General features: G+C 40.2%; 1 protein-coding gene across 9 annotated transcripts in view; it reads left to right on the forward strand.

Moving 5' to 3' along the window:
* Positions 1-21,209, forward strand: part of SULF1 (sulfatase 1) — a 192,121-nt gene that overhangs the window by 90,731 nt on the left and 80,181 nt on the right. For 8 of the 9 annotated variants that reach the window (XM_073018149.1, XM_008000817.3, XM_008000810.3 and 5 more), the window contains exons 3-5: positions 6,545-6,617; positions 6,922-7,153; positions 19,009-19,248. In XM_073018149.1, coding sequence (XP_072874250.1) covers positions 6,982-7,153; positions 19,009-19,248 — 412 coding nt within the window. In that variant the 5' untranslated portion in view covers positions 6,545-6,617; positions 6,922-6,981. Of the gene's footprint in view, positions 1-912; positions 1,252-6,544; positions 6,618-6,921; positions 7,154-19,008; positions 19,249-21,209 lie in introns of all 9 variants that reach the window. The other variant, XM_008000811.3, reaches the window with a different exon arrangement.

Below are 21,209 nucleotides of genomic sequence, written 5' to 3' on the forward strand. Positions count from 1 at the left end.
CCAGCGTGTGCTGTTCCCCCACATGTGTCCATGTGTTCTCATCATTCACCTCCCACCTATAAGTGAGAACATGTGCTGTTTGGTTTTCTGTTCCTGTGTTAGTTTGCTGAGGATAATGGCTTCCAAGTTCATCCATGTCCCTGCAAAGGACATGATCTCATTCCTTTTTATGGCTGCATAGTATTTCATACAAATCCACTTTAACTGAAGTTTCCATTGCCTCTTCTTTTGGAATTCCAGTTGTCTCTTTGTTCTCATTCTCTTGGATCTCACTGCCACTGTTGAAACCATTGATCATTTGGACCACAATTGGTCACCAATGACCATTATTAGTCCCTTTAGACACTTTGTAACATATGCTTCAGGAATATCGTGTTCTTCTGGTGGTTTTCATAATATCTAGATCAGTTTGTTTTCCTTTGTCTTGTTTATTTCATCCGAAAGAAGCTGGACAAATTTTAATTTAGACTTTATGCATTCTCTAAAGTGCCCTTCAGAAGCTTGATTTTATATGGTTTTAGTTCCTCCTTTTATGAGGCAGAGTCTCAAAGGTACATTTCTCGCTTCATCCTTCTCACTCTTCAACTCTCACTTAATCCTTCTCAATCTTCTACTCCATCTATTTTCTTCCTCCCTGAGAAGACAGAGAGAAAAACCTAGAAAACTTAAGTTTATTTATTTCTATGTTTTGTAATGCAACCGATTATTGAAAAAATTCAATATATACATGAATTCAGCCAAAAAATAAAACCTGTCCCTCTCCCTCCCCATACCCCAGGGATAAACAACACTCACCACTGTGTGAATAGATGACTTTTGAAGATTCCTTCCAATTTCAAGATTCACAGTGTTGGGTGGGAGGAGGAGAGGAGAAAGGAAGATCTCATCATTTAGCCAAATATTTCCCCACAGGTGCTCCAGGTCACAGGCATACACTTTTCAGCCGTCATTGTTTGTTGGAAGAGGATTTATTATTCGAGGAGAATATAAGTGCTACTACACCAGGAGGGGATGATTGTCTATCTTCTTTGCTTGGAGTTGTAATAAATTAGACCAGAACACGGGCTTTCTGGAGATTAACAGTCTGTGAACTTTGCCAGCTAAGAAGAAAGTAGCTTCTTCGTGGATTCACATATATTATAAAGAAGATAGCACATCCTGAAGGCTTACTCTAAAGAAAAGAAGTAATCTCTGGAAGACTCAAAAGCCAAAATTAGTGGGAAAGGGCTATGTTAACTGGTCCTAAGAAATGTATGTAGACAGTAATGTGGGATGGGAGGATGAGATGTGGGTACCAGCTTCTTGCTGGCGTAATTCTACTTTGCTTGCCTCTGACAATAATCTAAGTGTGTTCTGGCTAAATTCAGCTTCACATAACTGCTTAATCTCCCCTGCCCCTGCTGTTTCAACTGGTTATGGTGCCCCTTTTTTCTCTGGCCTAACTATAAAGTGCCATTGCTTTGTACTAGAAATAATTCTTTTGCTCCATCCTAGAGAGGTTTTTGTCTGTGGCAAGTGGGTTGTTCTGACCCTGTCCCTTGTATACTTTAGCTGTGTGGGCATTCATTTGTAAAATTTTGTGTTATCCTTGGGGAATAAAAAAACACAGAATTTTATCACTCATCAACAACTTTTATCTGAGACCAGGCATTTAGAACTGAGGACAGTTTCAAGGCTTTAAGGAAAAAAAGTAAATGAGAAGCTTGTGACTAGGGCCAGACCTACAGCCTTAAATGTGAGAGTCTGGGCTTAACTATAGAACAAGGTACACTATAAGTCAGCAATTCTCAAACCCTTTGGTTGGGCTCAGTGGCCCTTTATATAATTAAAATTTATTGGAGACTCTTGCCCCAATAGTTTTTATGTGAATTATAATTATTAATACTTGGAAGTGAAAACTAAAAAAATTTTAAAATATTTGATTCTTTTGAAAATAATAAATCTATTATATGTTAACCTAAATGATATATTTTATTTTAAAAAACTATTTTCCAAACAAAAAAAAATTGTGAATAAATTATGAACTCGTTTTACATTTTTGCAAATCTCTTTAATGTTTATCGGAAAAGAAGAAAGTCGAATTCTTATTTCTGCTTCTACATTCAATCTGTTGAAATACATTGTTCTGGCTGAAGTATAGTAATAAAATCCAGACTCGTATGAATAAGTAGTTGGAAAGGTAGAAGCATTTTATTAGCTTTTTCAGATACTTGTGGATATTCTTTGATACTACAACAAAACTTGGCAAGTGATAATTCATTAAAGGTTAGTTGTGTTAAGAAATCTGAAACCATATCAATGAACTTTTCATTCTGTTACAATAGAATCCAGTGGTCATCTTGTACTTTGAATGAATATTTTCCTCATGTAAGATTTTATAGCACTGTGATCATTTGGGAAATTTGGTTCACTGAACTATGCAAATATTCTAAATGTTGACTCATTTCATTTTACAATATCAAAAAATAACATTTGTTAACATCACTATCATTGTCATCAGAAAAAGTTTTACTTACTGGAAGTCTGCCAAGTGTAGTATACAAGTTTTCCAAAATTCTAATTTTAGCTTGAAAGGTAGATTTCTACCATTGGTAACAAATACTGTCAATTGTTTCCCTGGAAATGATAGGTTTATTTCATTCATTATTTGGGAAAATGTCTGCCAAATATCCAAGTCCAAAAAATTCTTTTAAGTAAAAGTAGTGTTTCATTTTTTTGTTTAAAGTCACTTTAGCTTGCAGCTCAGCCACGCTCATGCCTTTCCTCAAGACAGCCGTCATACTCCCCCAGCCAACAAGGGACTTTGAGTGAACCTCCTATCTCAGAAAACAGAACAGTGAAAAGAAAACATGTGCACTCAAGGTTAAGGTTTAATAAAATTAGTGATTTTACTGCCTCATCTTAAGTGAAGCTGGGTTTTTTTGTTGTTTTTGTTTGTTTGTTTGTTTTTACTATATATGAAACTTTTATCATTCATGCTAAGACAAAAGCAGAAAATGGTTCTACGTACCATTGCTCTTACACCATCTGTAGAAATGTCAGCACAGTGAAGAAAGCAAATAATGTGTCAGCATTCTTATCAAAATAGTTCTGACCTCATGAACCTCCCAAAAGGGTCACAGGGTCCCCAAAAGTCCCAAACTATACTTTGCTGCTGTAGACAAAAGCAGGGTGCTTTTGATGTATTGGCCACCATCCCCTCTAGAGACTTAGCACCAAACTGCCCAGCCAAAGTGGGGATTGGGAAAGACAGAGATCCCCTTAAACCTTTGGGAGCAACAGGGCTTGAGTTTAGACTGGGGTACTGCGGGACAAACATATGTGACCTAAACTTTCTATCCAGTTGGCTGGACATCTTTCCAGTCTTTTTTTGTTTTTCTTTTCCTTTTACATGTGACTTGAAACATTTAATGCCACTTTTATAATTTGGTTTGACCATCCTAAACAAAGTCCTGTAAACTTTCCACACCAATTGGCCATAACTACAACTGCTGTTGTTATTTTATGACTTGGAGTAAAAGCAGCTTATATCCTGGTCTTGATCGGTGAAGAATAAAACACTGTTCTTCAAACTCACTTTGTATGTGTGAGAAAAACCTTTCTACATTTCTTTCATTTTCTACTCTTTCTCAAGACCAATTGCTAGTCTCTAAGGACTCTTGTTGTCCACCACAAAGTATCCAATTCAAACATTGCATCCTTGTCTCTTTCTGTCAAGCTCTGCATTTTGTCTGTCAGGATTTTTTCCCTTCTTTACTTCTTTTCCTTCTGGAGCTGAAAACCAGGCAGTAAGAGGATGACAGGCTTTGAAAGGTCATTTTCGAATAAAGAATTGTCTGTGTGCAGTGTTTCTAGAATGGCATGTTTTGTGTGTTTTCGTGAAGGAAGATGAGATGAAAGAGAGAGAGGACTCTTGCTGGCCAGACTAGGTGAAAATTTCAATTTTCTTGACCACTTAATGGATATCTTTGTAGGTACGAATTCCCTGAATTGAATGGTAGTGGTGGTGGGGGAAGTTGACCAAAGGGTCCAAAGTTCTAGTGAGACAGGAGGCATAAACTTTCAAGATCTGTTGCCCAGCAAGGTGACCACAGTTAATAACAATGAATTAATTGTATGTTTCAAAAATGCTAACAGAGTAGATTCTTCAATGTTCTCACTACAAAAAAAAAAAAAAAAATGATAAGCATGTGAGGAGATAGACTGTTAATTAGCTTGATATAATCATTCCACAAAGTACACATATATCAAAACATCAAATTGAACCCCATAAATATATATAATTATCATTTGTCAATAAAAATAAAAAATTTTAGTTAAAAAAATAAGATAAACCGCGGCAGAAAATAACGTAGATCTTTTCTGCACTTCTCATTCACCAGAAGGGAAGTTCGCTTCGTAGGAAAAAACCATTCTCTCTTTTCCATATTAGGAAATGATTTTTGATGTAGTTTACACAAAGGTATCATTAAAGCTAATTTGCTTTTTCCTAAAGGAAGAAGTAAAGTAAATAAGATAAACAAAAGAATAACTAACAGTGTTGATTGAGTTCCAGCAAAGGTTATCAGCATCTGAATTGTCAAGAACTTCCAGTTTCTCGTGTTGCTGATTATTTAAACTCAAATGCCACTGTTTGTCTAACGCAGTGAGCCTGAAATTGTTCCTCCCGGGTTGCTACTGTCAGCAGAGGTTGGTTTACACTATAGTGGGTGCACAAAGGCCCTCTTCACAAACTTTCCCTTCACACACCTCTGCAGGCTTTGAGAGGTGAGCAAAGTTTTACTGCTTAAAGAACCAACCTCTTAAGAAATTTCTGTATTTAACTATTTAGCCTGACCCATGCTTTGTGAGAACAAGCCATTGTTTGTCATTTTATTCCTTTAATTTTCCTGTCCCTTCGTGCCTGTATCAAGTGTCTCACGATTTAAAACAAATGCACAGAAGTCAAACAGTCAGTGCAGAATAATTGCAGGCTTTCAGTGTTCGGCATGCACAGCAATCACTGTGGAATCACCCTGAGTTATTAAGAAGAAAGCACCAAATCTTACGTTAGTGACTTCTACAGAGCTCCATTATCAATTGGAGCTGGCTTGTGTGTTGCAGATAATGTAGTCAGGACTGCCTGGCTGCAGACACTAGAGTTTTGTTTAAAAAACCTATTTCTTCTTGTCTCTTTCTCTCTCCTGCAGTATAATTACAGGCTGCAGAGTGAAAAGCATTAGAACTGTTTACAAAACAGCTCATAAAGTTTAAAATATGTGTGTGTTTGTGTAAAACAAAATAATGTATATGGTATCCAGTCTTTCTTCTTTCACTACCCCCTGTCACCCTCCAGAATTAAGGGCATGAAGTTGAGAGATGGAGCCCTTTCCTCCTGCTATGCGATGCTTACACTTAATTAGTTATGCCTACTTATCCAATGCCAGTTTATTGTTGCAGATCAAAATACAGATTCTCAGGTGTATGGGGACTGAGTGACTGATGAAACAGACTACTATCTAATTAATTTTAGGGCAGCCTAAATTCCCATAAAGATGCTCCCTCATGACATATGAGACAAAGATTTTATTTTTTTAATGAGCCCTTTGCTATCTTTCCAAGAGAAAAGCTTTCAGCAGGTTAGTGTTCCAAAGTGAGAGGGGCATTTTTCCAACCCTTTCAAAAGCCTCCTTCTGTGCAGCTTTGCAAAGATTTTGCAGCTCGCCCTTCTGGATTTTATTTATTTATTTTTTAATGTGGAAGGGTAGCCGCTAACTCCAGCCTTAGGGCCAATCAATCGTTTTGCTTCGCAGGTTTAAGATCTGCAGCAAAGTGAAACCCCTGTGCTATCTGTGTCTTACCGGTCTCGCCAGCAGTAAGCCGGGTGATTGACAATCAAAAGGGTGTTCTGTCCACTTAGGTGCCGGCACAAGCTGAGGACAGGGGAACCAGCCTTGCACGGAGGAAGCACCTTTTCCTTCTGGTGATTGATTGATGGGGGACAGTGAGGAGGTTTTCAGAGGCTGGAAAAAATTGTCCCAGTCACTTACTCTGAAGTCTTTGTCAGCAGAAAAGACTCTCCTGGGTAGTGAATGATATAATGCAGATGACAAATGACAGGTGTGGCGTGTGTTTCGTTCTGCTTGCTAGGTACTCAGTATCACACGCAGGTGAGTCAGCGCTCCCCAACAGGCCCCTTGCGCCATCTGCTTCCCACATGCAAACACTCGTTCCCAATGCTCTGTTGTTTCCCTGGCACTGCTGGCTCTTCCTAATCGATCGTCAGCTCTGTTGGGGATGTGTAAAGTGCTGTCAGAGTGTGAGCAGGGCGATACCTTACCACCCTTTTATGGAGCTGATTATGAAATGAAGATAGCATTTGAGTCATTTGTTAGCAGTTCTGAAAGTTGTTTCCTTCTGTTCCTCCCTTTTGGAGCACAGAAGAGAAAATATATATAATATATACACATATAATATGCTGTTGCAAGAGACTACTTCAGATCAAAAATCTGTTTTTAAAATCGTTGACTGATATTTCCTTTGTATTTTTTTCTCCTCCTTCCAGGACCCTATCTGCAGATGTTCTGAATACTTCTGAGAATAGAAATTGATTATTCAACCAGGATACCTAATTCAAGGTATTAGCTCTTGTCAGAAAGCTTTTACATTTGAGCTCTGTGTTGGAAATTCTATTTTGGCAATGAATTGAAATAGGAAAAGTTGGAATGAGAATAAAGGACAAAAGTGAATTTGCAAAATAATCAAGTGCTTAAAAAACTACCCAGCGCTTGTGAGGGTTTGCTATTTCTGACTCATGTACAACCCTGTCTCTGCCAGCTTATGTGCCAATACTGACTTATTTGTAGCCCTTTTTCTGCAACTGTGCTTGGAGTTTGGATTTCATTTTAGTCTCACCGTCTCCGTTTTTCTCTGACTGCCCAGAACTCCAGAAATCAGGAGACGGAGACATTTTGTCAGTTTTGCAACATTGGACCAAATACAATGAAGTATTCTTGCTGTGCTCTGGTTTTGGCTGTCCTGGGCACAGAATTGCTGGGAAGCCTCTGTTCGACTGTCAGATCCCCGAGGTTCAGAGGACGGATACAGCAAGAACGAAAAAACATTCGACCCAACATTATTCTTGTGCTTACCGATGATCAAGATGTGGAGCTGGGTGAGACACTGGACTCTTCACTTGTTAGTCTCTTTTGTTCAGATGCTTTATCGAGTCACAGGATTATCAGTAGACATTTTGAGGTTTTGCACTTAATTATTGCACCTTAACCAACATCCTAGTTTATGCAATGAACTTGTATTGATCATAAGGCATTTGGTTTGTGTTTCAGCATTACTTTTCTGATGTTATACTTTTGAAATGGTTGGGGAAGGGGCCTGGGGGAGTAGGACGATGGAGGAAGAGGGTCAGCACTGAAGATTGTAGAAGTAAAGGATTGAAAACCCTCCGTTAAGAAATTGTAAAAATACTTGGGCAAAGTTGTTTCAGAGAGTATGAGGATGTGACTGTAATTCTGTGCAATGGATATGAATATAGACTGATACTAAAGGAACTTTCAGTGGTTATTATTATTAGAATGGATTACTTATTCACAGTTTGTCATAGAAATCTTTAGGTAATTGAAAGTTGCAGTGTTCTATGTGTCTTTTGGTAGAGAATTCACTTACTACTATCTTAGATATGATGCTTTTTTAATTAGCTTGCCTAAGCTAATTGTAGAGCACCCAGAAAGCTTGCCAAAATCTAGTGATTCTAACTTACCTTCTGTATCATCTGATTGGGTTTCTTATCTTCTCACCGTCTTCAATGGTCCAGTCCTAGGGTCTTGTTCATAAGCCGAGGGCCAATTCTTCTAGTGCAGCTAGTGCAAGGCAGATAGAAAGCTTGCCCCTACAAGATGTCACTACCACTCCTCAGTGCCTTTCCTGAACTCAAATTCCTTGCTTTCAGGCATCACCCAGCTGTGCTTAGCCATCACATTCAACCTGACTGCGAGTCGAATCTTCTAGCAGAGCATGCTGGGCTTCATTACAGAGCTCCTGCGTCTCAGGTTCTTGAGGATAAAACTCTCCATGCTGGCACTTGATCTCCATGGAAGGTGACTTTGGTTTCCCATTTGAAACCAAAGAGTGGGACCCCAGTAAAGTTAATTCCTTGGGTTCAGCTGGAAGCAAATGCTCTAAAAAGCCAGGAGAGGTCATTATTGTTGAAGTTGGTTTGCAGAGTCAACCCACCCTTTTTTTTTTTTAAACAAGGGTATTGATTTTCAGGCGACAGGCCAAAATGAAAGGTGTCACACGTACATGAGTCTGTATTTAGCACATATGATGTTAGTATGTATGTAAGCGATGGTTTAAATGTTTTCATTCACTTACAGAGCAAGTAATTTTAGCTTTTTCAGAGCCTTGTGGGTCCATTTCAAGTTAGTTTAGTACCTATTATGTTAATAGCATAGTCTCTGCATGAGGATTGCAGTGTTAAACATATCCTTGCCCTCTGCTTGACCTCACACCTGAACTCACCTTCCTTAACATCTCACCCATTCATTCCTTTTGCTACAGCTGAGATCTCTGGATCTTCTCATCTCTCCCAGTTTTTCCCTCACCAGTTTGTCACCTGGACTGCCTGCCTCCTCTAGTCTTGGCCTCTCTTGCCCACCCTTCCCTCCATTGCCAGAGTTATCTTTCAAGTATCCATCTGATCAGATCACTTTTCTGCTTAAGTCCCTTCTGCGGTTTCCCTTTGCCACGAGATTAAGCCCCTCTCCTCTGTGGGCAAATGAGTTCTGAGCCATGCGACCCTACCTGTCCCCAAGGCTGTTTCCCTTTCCCCCACTTTCACTCTGTACCTCATAAACACAATTGCCGTCTCCCCAAAGGTGTCTGGTGGCTTCACCCCCATTGCCTCCATCCATGCCTTTCCGCATCTCGTCCCCTCTGCCTTTTCCTCATTCTCCACCTGGAGAAACCCTACCTGTTCTTCATAACCCAGTTCATGTCATGGGCTTGGTGTTCCCAAACCAAAACCACCCTCCCCTCCCGCAGCATTGATGGAACTTTCCTTTGCACCCTGAGAACATGACTCCAGCATGGTGCTCATTCCACCATGCCCCTCCATGCCTGTCCCTTCCACTTGACCAAGATCAACCAGAGAGCAAGGGTGTGTTTTATGCTGCACTCCTCATGCACTCCTAGTGTCTGGGAATATAGTGGGCACTAAAGTAACTTGAAATGGACCCATAAGGCTCTAAACAAGCTAAAATTCCCCGAAATAAATATTAAGTATTCATCACGATCTACCTCTTCAATATACAGCACTGTCTTTAAAATATATTAAGAAATTGCTCATAACTTTATTTTTTAACAGAATTCAAATTTTCAGCCTTGTCCTATAGTTCATTTATTCATCCAGTAAATATTTTCTGAGCAGTTACCAAGTAGTGCCTTGTGTTGAAGGCATGCGAATATCATGGTGAAGGGTTGTATGTAGACCAGGCTCAGTCCAGTCCACTCAGATGTTTCCTACATATTTGCCTTTAACTCCTTCCTTGATTTTCTAGCCACATAACATGCTAAGAACTAGCTCATTGGCTGGGCATGGTGGCTCACGCCTATAATCCCAGCACTTTGGGAGGCCGAGGTGGGTGAATCACCTGAGGTCAGGAGTTCAAGACCAGCCTGGCCAACATGGTGAAACCCCGTCTGTACTAAAAATACAAAAATTAGCCAGGCGTGGTGGTGGGCACCTGTAATCCCAGCTACTCAGGAGGCTGGGGCAGGAGAATCACTTGACCCGGTGAGGCAGAGGTTGCAGTGAGCTGAGATCACATCATTGCACTCCAGCCTGGGAGATAGAGCGAGACTACGTCTCAAAAAAAAAAAAAAAAAAGAACTAGCTTATTTAACCCTCACGCAACTCTAGGAAGTAGTTACTATTCTCTCTTTGATTTATGTGTGAGAAAAATAAGGCTTAGAGAAGTCATGTAGCTTGTGATGAACAAGTAAATGGTGAAACCCAGACCCGTATTAGATCTGAGTCTCCACAGCTATGCATTTAACCACTATCCCTTCTGTTAATCAGCCATCTACAAATAGTTATTCAGTGCCTCCTGAAAGCAATCTGCAAATGCATAATAATATTCTAGGTTTGGGGAGAGAGGGAAAGAAGCAAAAGATGGGCCACTGGCAAAACAAAATGACTAGGAAGCGCAGTGAACTGTGGGTTGGAGGTCCGGAGAAGACCTCCTTTCCTGGCAGAAAAGTCATGCTCTTCATGGTGGTGCCCGCTTGATGGAGACTTTTCCTTATTTTTCTGTAATATGCTTATAATCCTTCTAGAACATTATTGCCCTAGATTTGGGGTGTTTGTTGTTTTGTTCTTGTTTTTTACCATCTTAACCGTTTTTAAGTGTATAGTTCAGTACTGTTAAGCACATTTATATTGGCGTGCAACCTATCTCCAGAACTCTTTTCATCTTACAAAAGTAAAACTCTATGCCCATCAAACAGCAACTCCCCTTTCTCTCCGTCAATCCTGGCAGCTATCATTCTACTTTCTGTCTCTGTGAATTTGACTACTCTGTGTACCTCATGTGGGTGAAATCGTACAGCATTTATCTTTTTATGACTGGCTTATTTTACTTACCTTCATGTCCTCAAGGCTCATCCATGTTGTAACATGTGTCAGAGTGTCCTTTCTTTTTAATGCTGAATAACATTTCATTGTATATATGTACCACATTTTTTTTTTTTAACCGATTCATCCACTGTTGGAAATTTGAGTTGCTTCCTCCTTTTCCCTATTGGGGATAATGCTGCTGTGAACATGGGTGTACAAAGAGCTCTTCAAGACCTTCCTTTTAGTTATTTTGGAGCTACACCCAGAAGTGGAATTGCTGGATCATATGATACTTTTATTTTTATTATTTTGAGGAACCACCTTACTGTTCTCCAAAGCAACTCACCGTGTTTTGTTCCCTCCAACTGAGCACAAGTGTCATAATTTTTCCACATCCATGCCCACACTTGTTATTTTCCGGTTTTGTTTTTAATAGAAGCCATCCTGATGGGTATGAAGTATCTCATTGTCACTTTGATATGGTTAGGTTTTGTTTTGTTTTTTACTCCAGTGCAATTGTCTTTGCCAAGTGCTTTAATAAATCTTCACCTAATGCAAACCTTTTTGCACCTGTAATGCTGTAGGCAATTTTGGCTACTGTGCCTCCAAAAAGAAAATAACAGACTTAGAAAAGACTTAGAAGAACAATTATGAAAATTCTAATAGAATACTTTTCTCATTGGGAAAGCATAAAACAATCTTATCTGTTTGTCTAGAAAGATGAAGGCTGAGAAGGGCTATAATCAAAGTTTATAAAATCAAGCCAGGGAGGAAAGCATTAGTTCATCATGAGCAGGAGCCCTTCCCTTCGCTTTCAGGACAAATAAACTATTACTCTGTAAAGGGAGTAAGATGCATAAGGAATTCATTAATAAAAGTGCTAGAACCTTGCATGTGGATAACACTTTATCTTTTTCCAAAGAACATTGTGTTCACATTATTGTGAATGAATACTGCCATCTCACTTGAGTTGGGTGGGTAGGACAAAGATCATCATCCCAGGAGGAAACAGCCTGTGGAAAGATGAAATTACTTAACCATCGTCCCCTTACTTCTGAATTTGCTTTTCCCACAACTTAAGAAGTTGTTCAGGTTGTGCCTATACCCGTAAGTACTTCAGGGTTTTAAGCTAGAATAATGAGTGGAAGATTTACAATTTTTAAGCTCAGTAAACACGCATGGAAGTGATCAACATGAAGTTCAGGATAATGGCTACCACTGGGGAAAAAGTGATGACCGAGAGCATCAGCACATTCACATTCTATTTCAAAATTGAAAAAATATACATCTGAAGGAATATAATCATCTTAAGGTTTGTTAAAGCTAGGAGATGTATATGTATTCTGTTATACCCTACACTTGAAATATGTTATAAATCAGAAGGGAGAAAATAAAGAGTGTTTGAGGGACTCCTCTAACTTTCTGAGACTAGCGTCAAAGAGATTGGGCTCTAAATTTTTCCCAAAATGCCCTTGGTGCCACTCTGAGAAACAAAATATTGAGCAGATTATACCATTGATCTGACTCAATATGGCATTTCTTACATTCCTAGGAAATTGGCCTGACAGGAACATCTCATAACACTCACCTGATGTTTCTCTTAGATCATATGTAGAGGGAAGCTATGAGTTCATGGAGATACTTTGTTTCTTTAAAGAAGAAGCCAGAACACATGGTATTCAGACCAGAGCTAGCCCACAGATGTGTGTTGTTTGATGAGCATACTTTTCAGAATTAAGCCAATATTTAAAAATCATATTCTAAAATATATATAACATATTAAAAAATCAGATTCTGACATTTCTTGAAAATTCAAAAGAATGAAGGCTTGGATTCCCATGAAGCAGTCATCACTTAGATGTTTGAAATGGAGCTGCAGCTGCTCTCGGACACTGGGATCCCCCACAACTGTGCTGTCCCTCAATACTTACACCAAGGTACAGGTGCCATTTATCATTGACCATACTGCTGTTTTTCTTATAGTCAGGAAAAGCTCTATAAACCATGTCTCTATCAAAGGTAAAACAATGAAAAGACACAAAAGCCCTCTGACTTTTCTTATACCTGGCTGCCTTCGCTTCCCTACCTTATCTGTGTAGCCCTGTAGGCATGTTAACTTCTTCCATTCCTGTAAGTAGCTTTTCATGGCCTTGTCCTCTTTTGGAGGGGCCAGGAGGAAATAATGAGTCTTAGTGACCTGCAAACATTCCAGACTAATTTATTATCTTCTCTTTCTTCCCTTGTTCTCCCAACTGGCTTTTCCCCCTTTGGTTTTAGCTAAAAAACATCTTTTTTTTTTCCTTGCCAATTCCACAGTTTGGGTAGAAAAAAAAAATACCATTTAATTTTGCTATTTTTTTAGATGCTTATGCTTTTAGAATTAGAATATTCAACAGATCATACAGACATTTTCATACAGGAAATATCACTGTTTCATGTTTCATGCCTTACTATGAAAATAACTGTCGGCATGCGAAAATGGCAGGGAAGTATCTAATACAAAGGACTTAAATATTTAAAGCATTAGCCTTACTTCATCATAAAAGATTGATATCAACAAACACCGCTCCACAATCAGTAAGAGCTGGGTTTGCTTGTTGTTGTCACTCATTGAACTGTGAATACTGTAATCCACATGGAAGTATCTCTCTAGGAAGCCAAGTGTATATGAATCCCACATGTCTGGGACTTCCGTAAGTGATAATGACAATATTTACTATTGAATTTCTGGTTCTGCAAGTTTCTCTGGACATGACAAACAGGTTTGATGAAAATTTTAATGTTTAATAATACAAAATACTGCATACTCAAATGCTAAGATACATGTACCGGGAAAGGTAAAACTTTGCTTTAAAGTTTAAACATATCAATGAAGTAATTCAGGATCTCTGTGTGATTTTAGCAAAGTCATCCATATTAGGGGGGCATTTTCTCCCATCCTTTTTCATACAAATGATTTTTATATGAAATCATTCTGCATGAAATGATTTTGGGAATCAAGCAGTTGGAGTATATAGAGCGATTGAAATTCCTCACTATGGTTCTGTCTAGCCACAACCTATCACATACTCCATCAAAAGCACTATTCCTGGAGCCTTGATTTTTAACTGCGCCAACATTGCAAACATGGTGGATCTTAATGGATTCCTGAAGGGTGGCACTTTTCCCACTCCCACCCACCACTGACCTCTTCAGCATACTGATCTACAGCCGATGGCTGTCACAGCACTCCCCATCCTGCAGGAGCAAAGGCAGATGTTCTCAGTCCCAACCTGGAACTGGGGCACTGGGACAGTGTGTCTTGGCAGTCCTGGGACTCGGCTGTGGCCTGGACCTTCCCTCTCATCAAGCCAGCCCAGTCAGCAGTGCATGCACACCAGCTACACAGTCATAGTCAGGCTGCTTCAGAGCGTGTGCGTCTGGCTCCCACCTCACGGGACAACTTAAAATAACAATGAAGTTGGGCTTTTTGCTTGGGATGAGGAGTCAGTGTGTGTATAAAGGGGAAGAATTGATATTTGTATTTGAAAAGCAGTATCAACATTTTAGGTCTTACAGCATAGAAAAGGTAGTTGACTTCTGTTCTGTCCTCCAGCTTTTGGACGTCAGATGTAGATTACAGAAAAGAAGATGGAAGAGGCAGGAGAAAATTTAATGTGATGGGGTTGGGGTGAGCACATAGGGCAACCACAGCCACGTCGGCACACTCCTTGCAGGAAGTGCTTTGATGGCATCATGCCGCTTGCTCAGCAACAACCTTGTAAACTAGTCGGAGTGGGGAGTGCTATTAGAAGCTCCATCTTACAGATGAGAAACGCAAACCAAAAGAGGACAAATGACTTGCTCAAGCTAATCTGCGGCAAAATCCAAATGTTTTCCACATGGTCAAGTCTAGGGCTCTTTCCCTTCTCATTTTTATCCTCCTCACCACTGCCTTGTGAATCTGGTTATGAGTGTTCAGCTTCACAATTCATATCACTCCTATGAAATAATTGTTCTAATAACTGAGAATCAGTACCGTTTGCATTTCAGGCACCAAAGGCCTGAAACCTACAGAAGTGAAGAACTTCAGCTTAAAACAAAACTGAGCCCTTCCACCTATCAGATAGACATTGTCCTGTCCACTGCTCTCAACAGCTGTGAATAAATAACTATGAGTTTTATTACAGAATCATTTTTGGTAAGGTTTGCCAATAAAAAATCAATGGCACAGTCACAGTGGGAATATATACAGAGTAAGGCAGTTTTATTGGCTGACATTAGTCATTGCACAGCCATAAAAAGGTGCTCGATGCTTTCCTTACTGATACACACTGACACGGTGGAGTGAAGAGATTCAGATTCCTGCACACCGTCATCTGTCTCTACCCAGAGAATCCACAGAGATCAGAGGCAACAATTAACGCCAAAGTGGCAGTCAGCACCTAAAGACAGACAGATGCACAGCCCACTCATGCCTCATCTGTGCCTGAGCCACTGAGACCATTTCAGCCCTGAGGGGAGGCGAGGAGACAGGTATTAATGTCAGTCAGTATGTCCTCTAAAAGGCGAGAAGAATCGAAAGATGAGACTGCAGAAAGAGAGACCTATTGCGACTGCAAGCAGACATCAATTCTGTTTCTCATCTTGAAAATGTCAACGTCATAGCCAACACTCAGCCTAGATTGAGCTCAAGAGCATGGTCTCTGGGCAGACTGCCTGCATTTACTTCTGGGTTCTGCCACTGAGGGTCTGTGTGGCCCTAGGCACAGCATGATTTAGCCTTCTGCACCTCTGTTTCATTATCTGTGATATAGGAATAATAGCTACTAGCACCCACCACAAAGGATTATTGTCTGAATCAAATGAATTGCTTGTGTGAAGCACTTAGAAGAGAACCTCACTGAGAGTAAGTAGAAAATCAATGTTTCTTTTTCCTGTCTACAATATATCTTACAATCTTGGCAGTAATCTAAGCCACCTAGATCACTCAAAATGAGGTACCCACTACAGTCTCTTCCAGCTCTAGGCTTCCCTGATTCTGTGTCCAACCTAGAATACTTCTCCAGGTGAGATTCACTGAGAGGCAGCTTCAACTTCACCCAGGGTTAGTTAGAAACAAATTCTCAGGCCCCAGCCTGGACTTACTAAACCAGGATCTTGGGGTGGGTACAGGATTCTGGGGCTTACTATGCCCTTCAGGTGATTTTTTAGAGTTGGACAAGCATTGTCTCAGAATCTCTTTACTGAGAACCTTCAAACTAGATTCCCACTTTTTGTTTTGCTTTTATGAGACAGAGTCTCGCTCTGTCTCCCAGGCTGGAATGCATGATCTTGGCTTACTGCAACCTCCACCTCCCCGGTTCAAGCAATTCTCCTGCCTCAGCCTCTCAAGTAGCTGGGTCTATAGGTGCCCATCACCATGCCCGGCTAATTTTTATATTTTTAGTAGAGACAGGGTTTCACCATGTTGGCCAGGCTGGTCTTGAATTCCTCGCCTCAGGTGATTCACCCAACTTGGCCTCCCAAAGTGCTGGGATTACAGGCATGAGCCACCGAGCCTGGCCCAAGATTCCCACTTTCAAGGACCCCAGTGGATGGAGCTGTACTGTTAACAGTGCCTATGGGGATCCAGTGTTGTCTTGGTTCCCTTTGACTGTGGACTGGTGGGAACCAGGGCATTTGGAGGGATTGTTGGGACCCCTGCACAATCAGCTCAGTTAGTTAAGAAAAGGGTGATAGTGAGAATGAGAGGAGAATCCTGGCTGGGGCACTTCCCACAGTGATGAATTGGAATAACTCGTAGCCCCTGTTTTCATATTATTTTCACTTTAAATCAGATTTCTATCTCTGTCCCATATTTGTAGTCTAAATGAGTCTGTAAACTAGAGATTGCAGTGCTGCCATTGAGAACCTTGGATGATGGCCTCAGCTGCATTTTTCTTTTATTTGAATTCAGCTAAGGCTCATAAAGGAAACTGGGAGCTTGTTCTTTGAAACAGACTACTGGACAATGAAAAGCCATCAACAGTGTCTGCTGGTTTCCCAAAATTCAAGATACTCAGTAACTAACTACTGCAGAACTCTAAAGGGGAGCAATGAGACATGACAGACATCTTCAGTGTCACCTTTCACTCTCTTTCCACTTCAATGTTTCCGTTCGTCCGCTCATCTCCAGGATATTCCCCCTGTGTGATCAACCAACACAAATATAAAATGCAACTTTTCTAAAATGGGGTTTTTAAATCTCCTATAAGGCATATTCCTTTTTAGTTACTTCTTCACCATCAGTGAAACTATTGGATTCCAGTTTTCTTCTCGTGGTAAAAACTTCAAGGTGTTAGCCAACTCCCAGCCTTCTCATGCATTACCACATCACTTGAGTCAGCTTCTTAGGGTCGCTCTGTGTCAAAGGCATAGTTGACCGAGTTCTTCTCTCCTCAGGGCTACACGGCTTCAGCGACCTCATCTGTACCATTCGCGGACCACCAGTGCTGTGCCCTCCTCAATCCATACACCACCACTGCAACAGCAACGCCTCTTGAGGCAATTGCAATCCACTGCAATCTGCAATCCACTGCAGCAGCAACATCTTTCAAAGACTTTTTTCTTAATATGCCATTCATGACTTTGACACAGAACATAACTCTACCTTCATTTTTTCTATTCTATCACATCCAGTATCTCTGCCCAGCCTTCAAGCTATTTGCTAAATCTGCTTTCCACATTTCATGAAGAGAATTCTCCATATTCCTCTTCATGCCAGGAAATCAATGTGTTGTTCTCATCACTCTACTTGTTTCTTCCCACCTCTAGAGCATCACACTTGTCACTCGCCACAATCCCCCAATGATATACTTCACCCATCCGACATTTGCTACCTCCTTTTTTTCCATCTGTCCTCATCTCTCATTTCAGAACTCCTACTAAGCCTTCAATCCAAGTTCCCTCTATTTTTATATGCCCTGCTACTGCTGTATTCACATTGTTACGTGTGCATTGTTTTGCAAATATCCCCAAGTGATTTTTCTATGTAGGTTCTTGTCTAGAGAGTTTATTACTGAAGACCAGAAGCGGAAAATTTCCCATTTCTTTTGTTTATGCTATACTTGGGAGATCAGCCCAGAATGCTGAGGTTGATAGAATGTTTTGCATGAAGTAGGCACTCACGACATGTTATTCACTGACTACAAAAGGTTACTTGATCCCCTGAAGACAACCAGAAGAGAAAGAACAGTTGGGATTGCTCCTAGCTGAGGCATATTTTAGGGAGCTCTAATGAGACCCAATTAGAAACCTTCCTCCTGTTCTCATATGCGTCATGTGAATGGTAAAAGCTAGTATATGAAGACACGGGACTAACTGTGGCTTTTTGGACTATTGCATGCTTCTCTTCTGCCCTGAATGCTTGCCTGGTTTGCATTACGATTTCCTTCCTTGCTGGAAAACATAGACTTTCTTCCTTTCTTTGGAAGAAGTGGGACCTGTTGGAAATCTGAGGCTCCAAGATTCAAATGCAATGGGCTTGGCTGTAGTACTCTGTAGTGCACTTCTTGATGAGTCCTGAAAAGACTATTGAATTCTGGCCTGTGCTTTTCTGCAGTGTTTGGATGTGTTTCAGCTGCAGTGTTTGGCTGGATAGAGTAATCGAAATAGTTTTTTTTTTTTTCCTTCCTCAGCAATCTTATGTTACCATTTCATCCTTAAAGTTAAAATGAAATATTTTATAATCATGCAAATATTTTTTAGTGCAATCAAATTATAGCTCTTTCACAAGCAAACAACCTAACCTTAAAAATTGTGCATAAATAGATCAAAATATAAATTGATATTGCCATCCTAATAGAAAAAACTGGCAAACATTTGGTGAGCTTGCTAGAGGATACCAACTTGCATTGAAGATCTTTTTTAGTTATTATTAAACACAGGCATTTTGATGGAACTTAATAGTGAAGAAAATTTTTTTCTCTTTTCTTTCATATGATTAAAATGCTCTAGTAATAATCTACCCTAGTAATCTAGTAGCAATGTCACTAGTAGATTGCATTGGTGCTGGGCTGGGGGTTTTGATGCTCTGTGTATCAGGCTGTTGTTCTCTGATAATCTTCAATGGGCTGCTGGCCTTTGAATCTGCTCCATAGCTAAAATTCTAGCTTTAATTATCAGATTAGCCTGCATTTTTTTTCTTTGTGATTACAAAGGGGAGAAGTATGTTTACTACTCTGCAAAATACTTGAGATGGTAGGATCTCAAATGCTTGATTTTGTTGTAGAAATGAGAGCTGATCAAATTATAGACTCCTTCAAGCTAAGAAAGGAAATGAGTAAGTCAGGGAAACAGAGGCACTGAAGGGCACGATAGAAATGAGCATTCATGTGCTGCACTTTGCTAAACAATACTGGCACTGTGCCTTTCAGGGTCCCTGCAAGTCATGAACAAAACGAGAAAGATTATGGAACATGGTGGGGCCACCTTCATCAATGCCTTTGTGACAACACCCATGTGCTGCCCGTCACGGTCCTCCATGCTCACCGGGAAGTATGTGCACAATCACAATGTCTACACCAACAACGAGAACTGCTCTTCACCCTCGTGGCAGGCCATGCATGAGCCTCGGACTTTTGCTGTGTATCTTAACAACACTGGCTACAGAACAGGTAAGAGATGATGTTTCTAGCCCATGAACCTCTCGTAATATGTCTTAGACTCAGGAAGAAATGTTGTGTGATGAAATGCATGAAGCTCCAACAAATACCTAAAAAAAGGATCAAGTGTTTTTAAACTGCTTGACATCTACCCTAGGGTCTGGGACACAGTAAATGATCAAAATGATTTATTATTTATTAATTAACAAATAACTGATGGGTAAACCAATCATGTGTACCTTATTGATTCATGTATTTGTTCATTCATACTTAATAGGATTTGGAAAGTTTCTTTAGCTTGTGGTCATTTTTAGGTCTCAAATGTTCACTTCTACCTTCCAGGAAAGGAAGGTATTCTAATTGCTACATCTCCTATTATTGTTTAACCTACACCCGGCAAGAAGAGGGTTTTTTTTTTATTGGTTTTTTGAAAATTGGGGACTTCTTTCAAGAGGAGTAGTGAACATCATGCCAGTCTTTCTGAGACAAAAGCAAAGTTCCTTCTGGTAATGTTACCCCCAAGGCCCTATACTCCCAGCATGTAGATGATGTCCTGGGGCTTTTGTAGCATTTCTTCATAAAAGGACACAGAACGTTGTTCATAGAAGGGCTACAGTGCAGACATGGGTTGTTGCTTGTTTTTATTTTTCCAGAACCACCTAGGTAATTCATAAGAATCAGGCATGTTATTATTAAAGCTTGTCCAAATGGCTTTCAGGGCTACAGTTTCTCTATTTTGAAGATTTAAAAGTAAAAGAGTTCAGATAAATATTCTCCTGCATCTCTTTTACAAGTGAAATTCATTTTTTCCCACCAGACTCAGGAAATATATGGCCATTTGCTTCTTTGCAGAGCGCCCTGTGGGCACTTAATACTTGTTATTTATGGATGAAAATATTGATCGTGCATGTGATAGCTCTGTCACTGGCAGACAGCTCAACATCTCGACTCAAAGAAGCAGCTCCTCCTGTGCATCTCAAGGGTGTTTTCTTATGCTGAGGAAAGAAACTAGGTTACAGAGAGGTTACAGAGAGTGCCTTATCTGAGTGTGTTTTCTCACATTAGTGATTTAAATTTATAGCACCTTTCGTCTGAGGACTCTAAAGCAATTTGCAAATCCATCAAGCATCCCTGTAGAGTTCATAGATGGCAGATGTACTTGGCTCTGTTTTATAACTGAGGTGGAGCTTTCAAACATTGTGTGACCAGCTCAGAAACAGAATCAGAGGCAGTTCCCTAATACCTGGTTCCTGATTTTAACCATCAAATTGTGTTTTGTTTATGGGAAGTGTTGTGTGAAATCAGTGCCTTTCACCTCCCAGGTTCCCTGTAATGTAATCCCTAGTAGCAAACTTGGAACTGGAAGGATTGGGACTGTCACATATCCAGAGTGATGTGGATGACATTTGTCATAAGAAATCGAGATTGAGGGTGACACAGGGCCCTGCCAGGACTTAGAGCAGTCAACTAGGGTTCGCTAACTTGTTTCAGGGCTAAATTAGGAAGGGCAAGAAACAAGGGAATTCGATTTTGCCATTATCTCACCTAATTCCTAGGGCAATCTTGAAAGAAAGGAATTCCCCATGTTACTAATGAAAAAACCGAGACTCAGAAAGGCTAATTGTCTATGGTCATGAGCTAGTCGGTGATGGAATGAACCCAATACATCTGACTCCAAAGTCTTTCCTCTGTTCATTGTTTTATTTATTTATGTAATGATTCTATCCTGCCTCATTCCAAAATGCCTTCCAGAGATACAGACGTTAGAGGCTACAGACCCATAAGGACCCTGGCAAACAGAAGCAAAGAGTAGAACTAGTTAAAGTCAAGGTGAATATTGCTGTACAAACTGCTTGCTGTAGGGAAAGGTGGAATATTTAGAACTCAGCATCCAGATGGTAAGAGCAAAAACGGAAACACCATCCATTGTAAAGTTTATCGAGTCACCGGGATAAAAACAATTCAGTTGCCTG

Source organism: Chlorocebus sabaeus, chromosome 8, assembly GCF_047675955.1.
Source record: "Chlorocebus sabaeus isolate Y175 chromosome 8, mChlSab1.0.hap1, whole genome shotgun sequence".
Classification (NCBI taxonomy): Eukaryota; Metazoa; Chordata; class Mammalia; order Primates; family Cercopithecidae; genus Chlorocebus; species Chlorocebus sabaeus.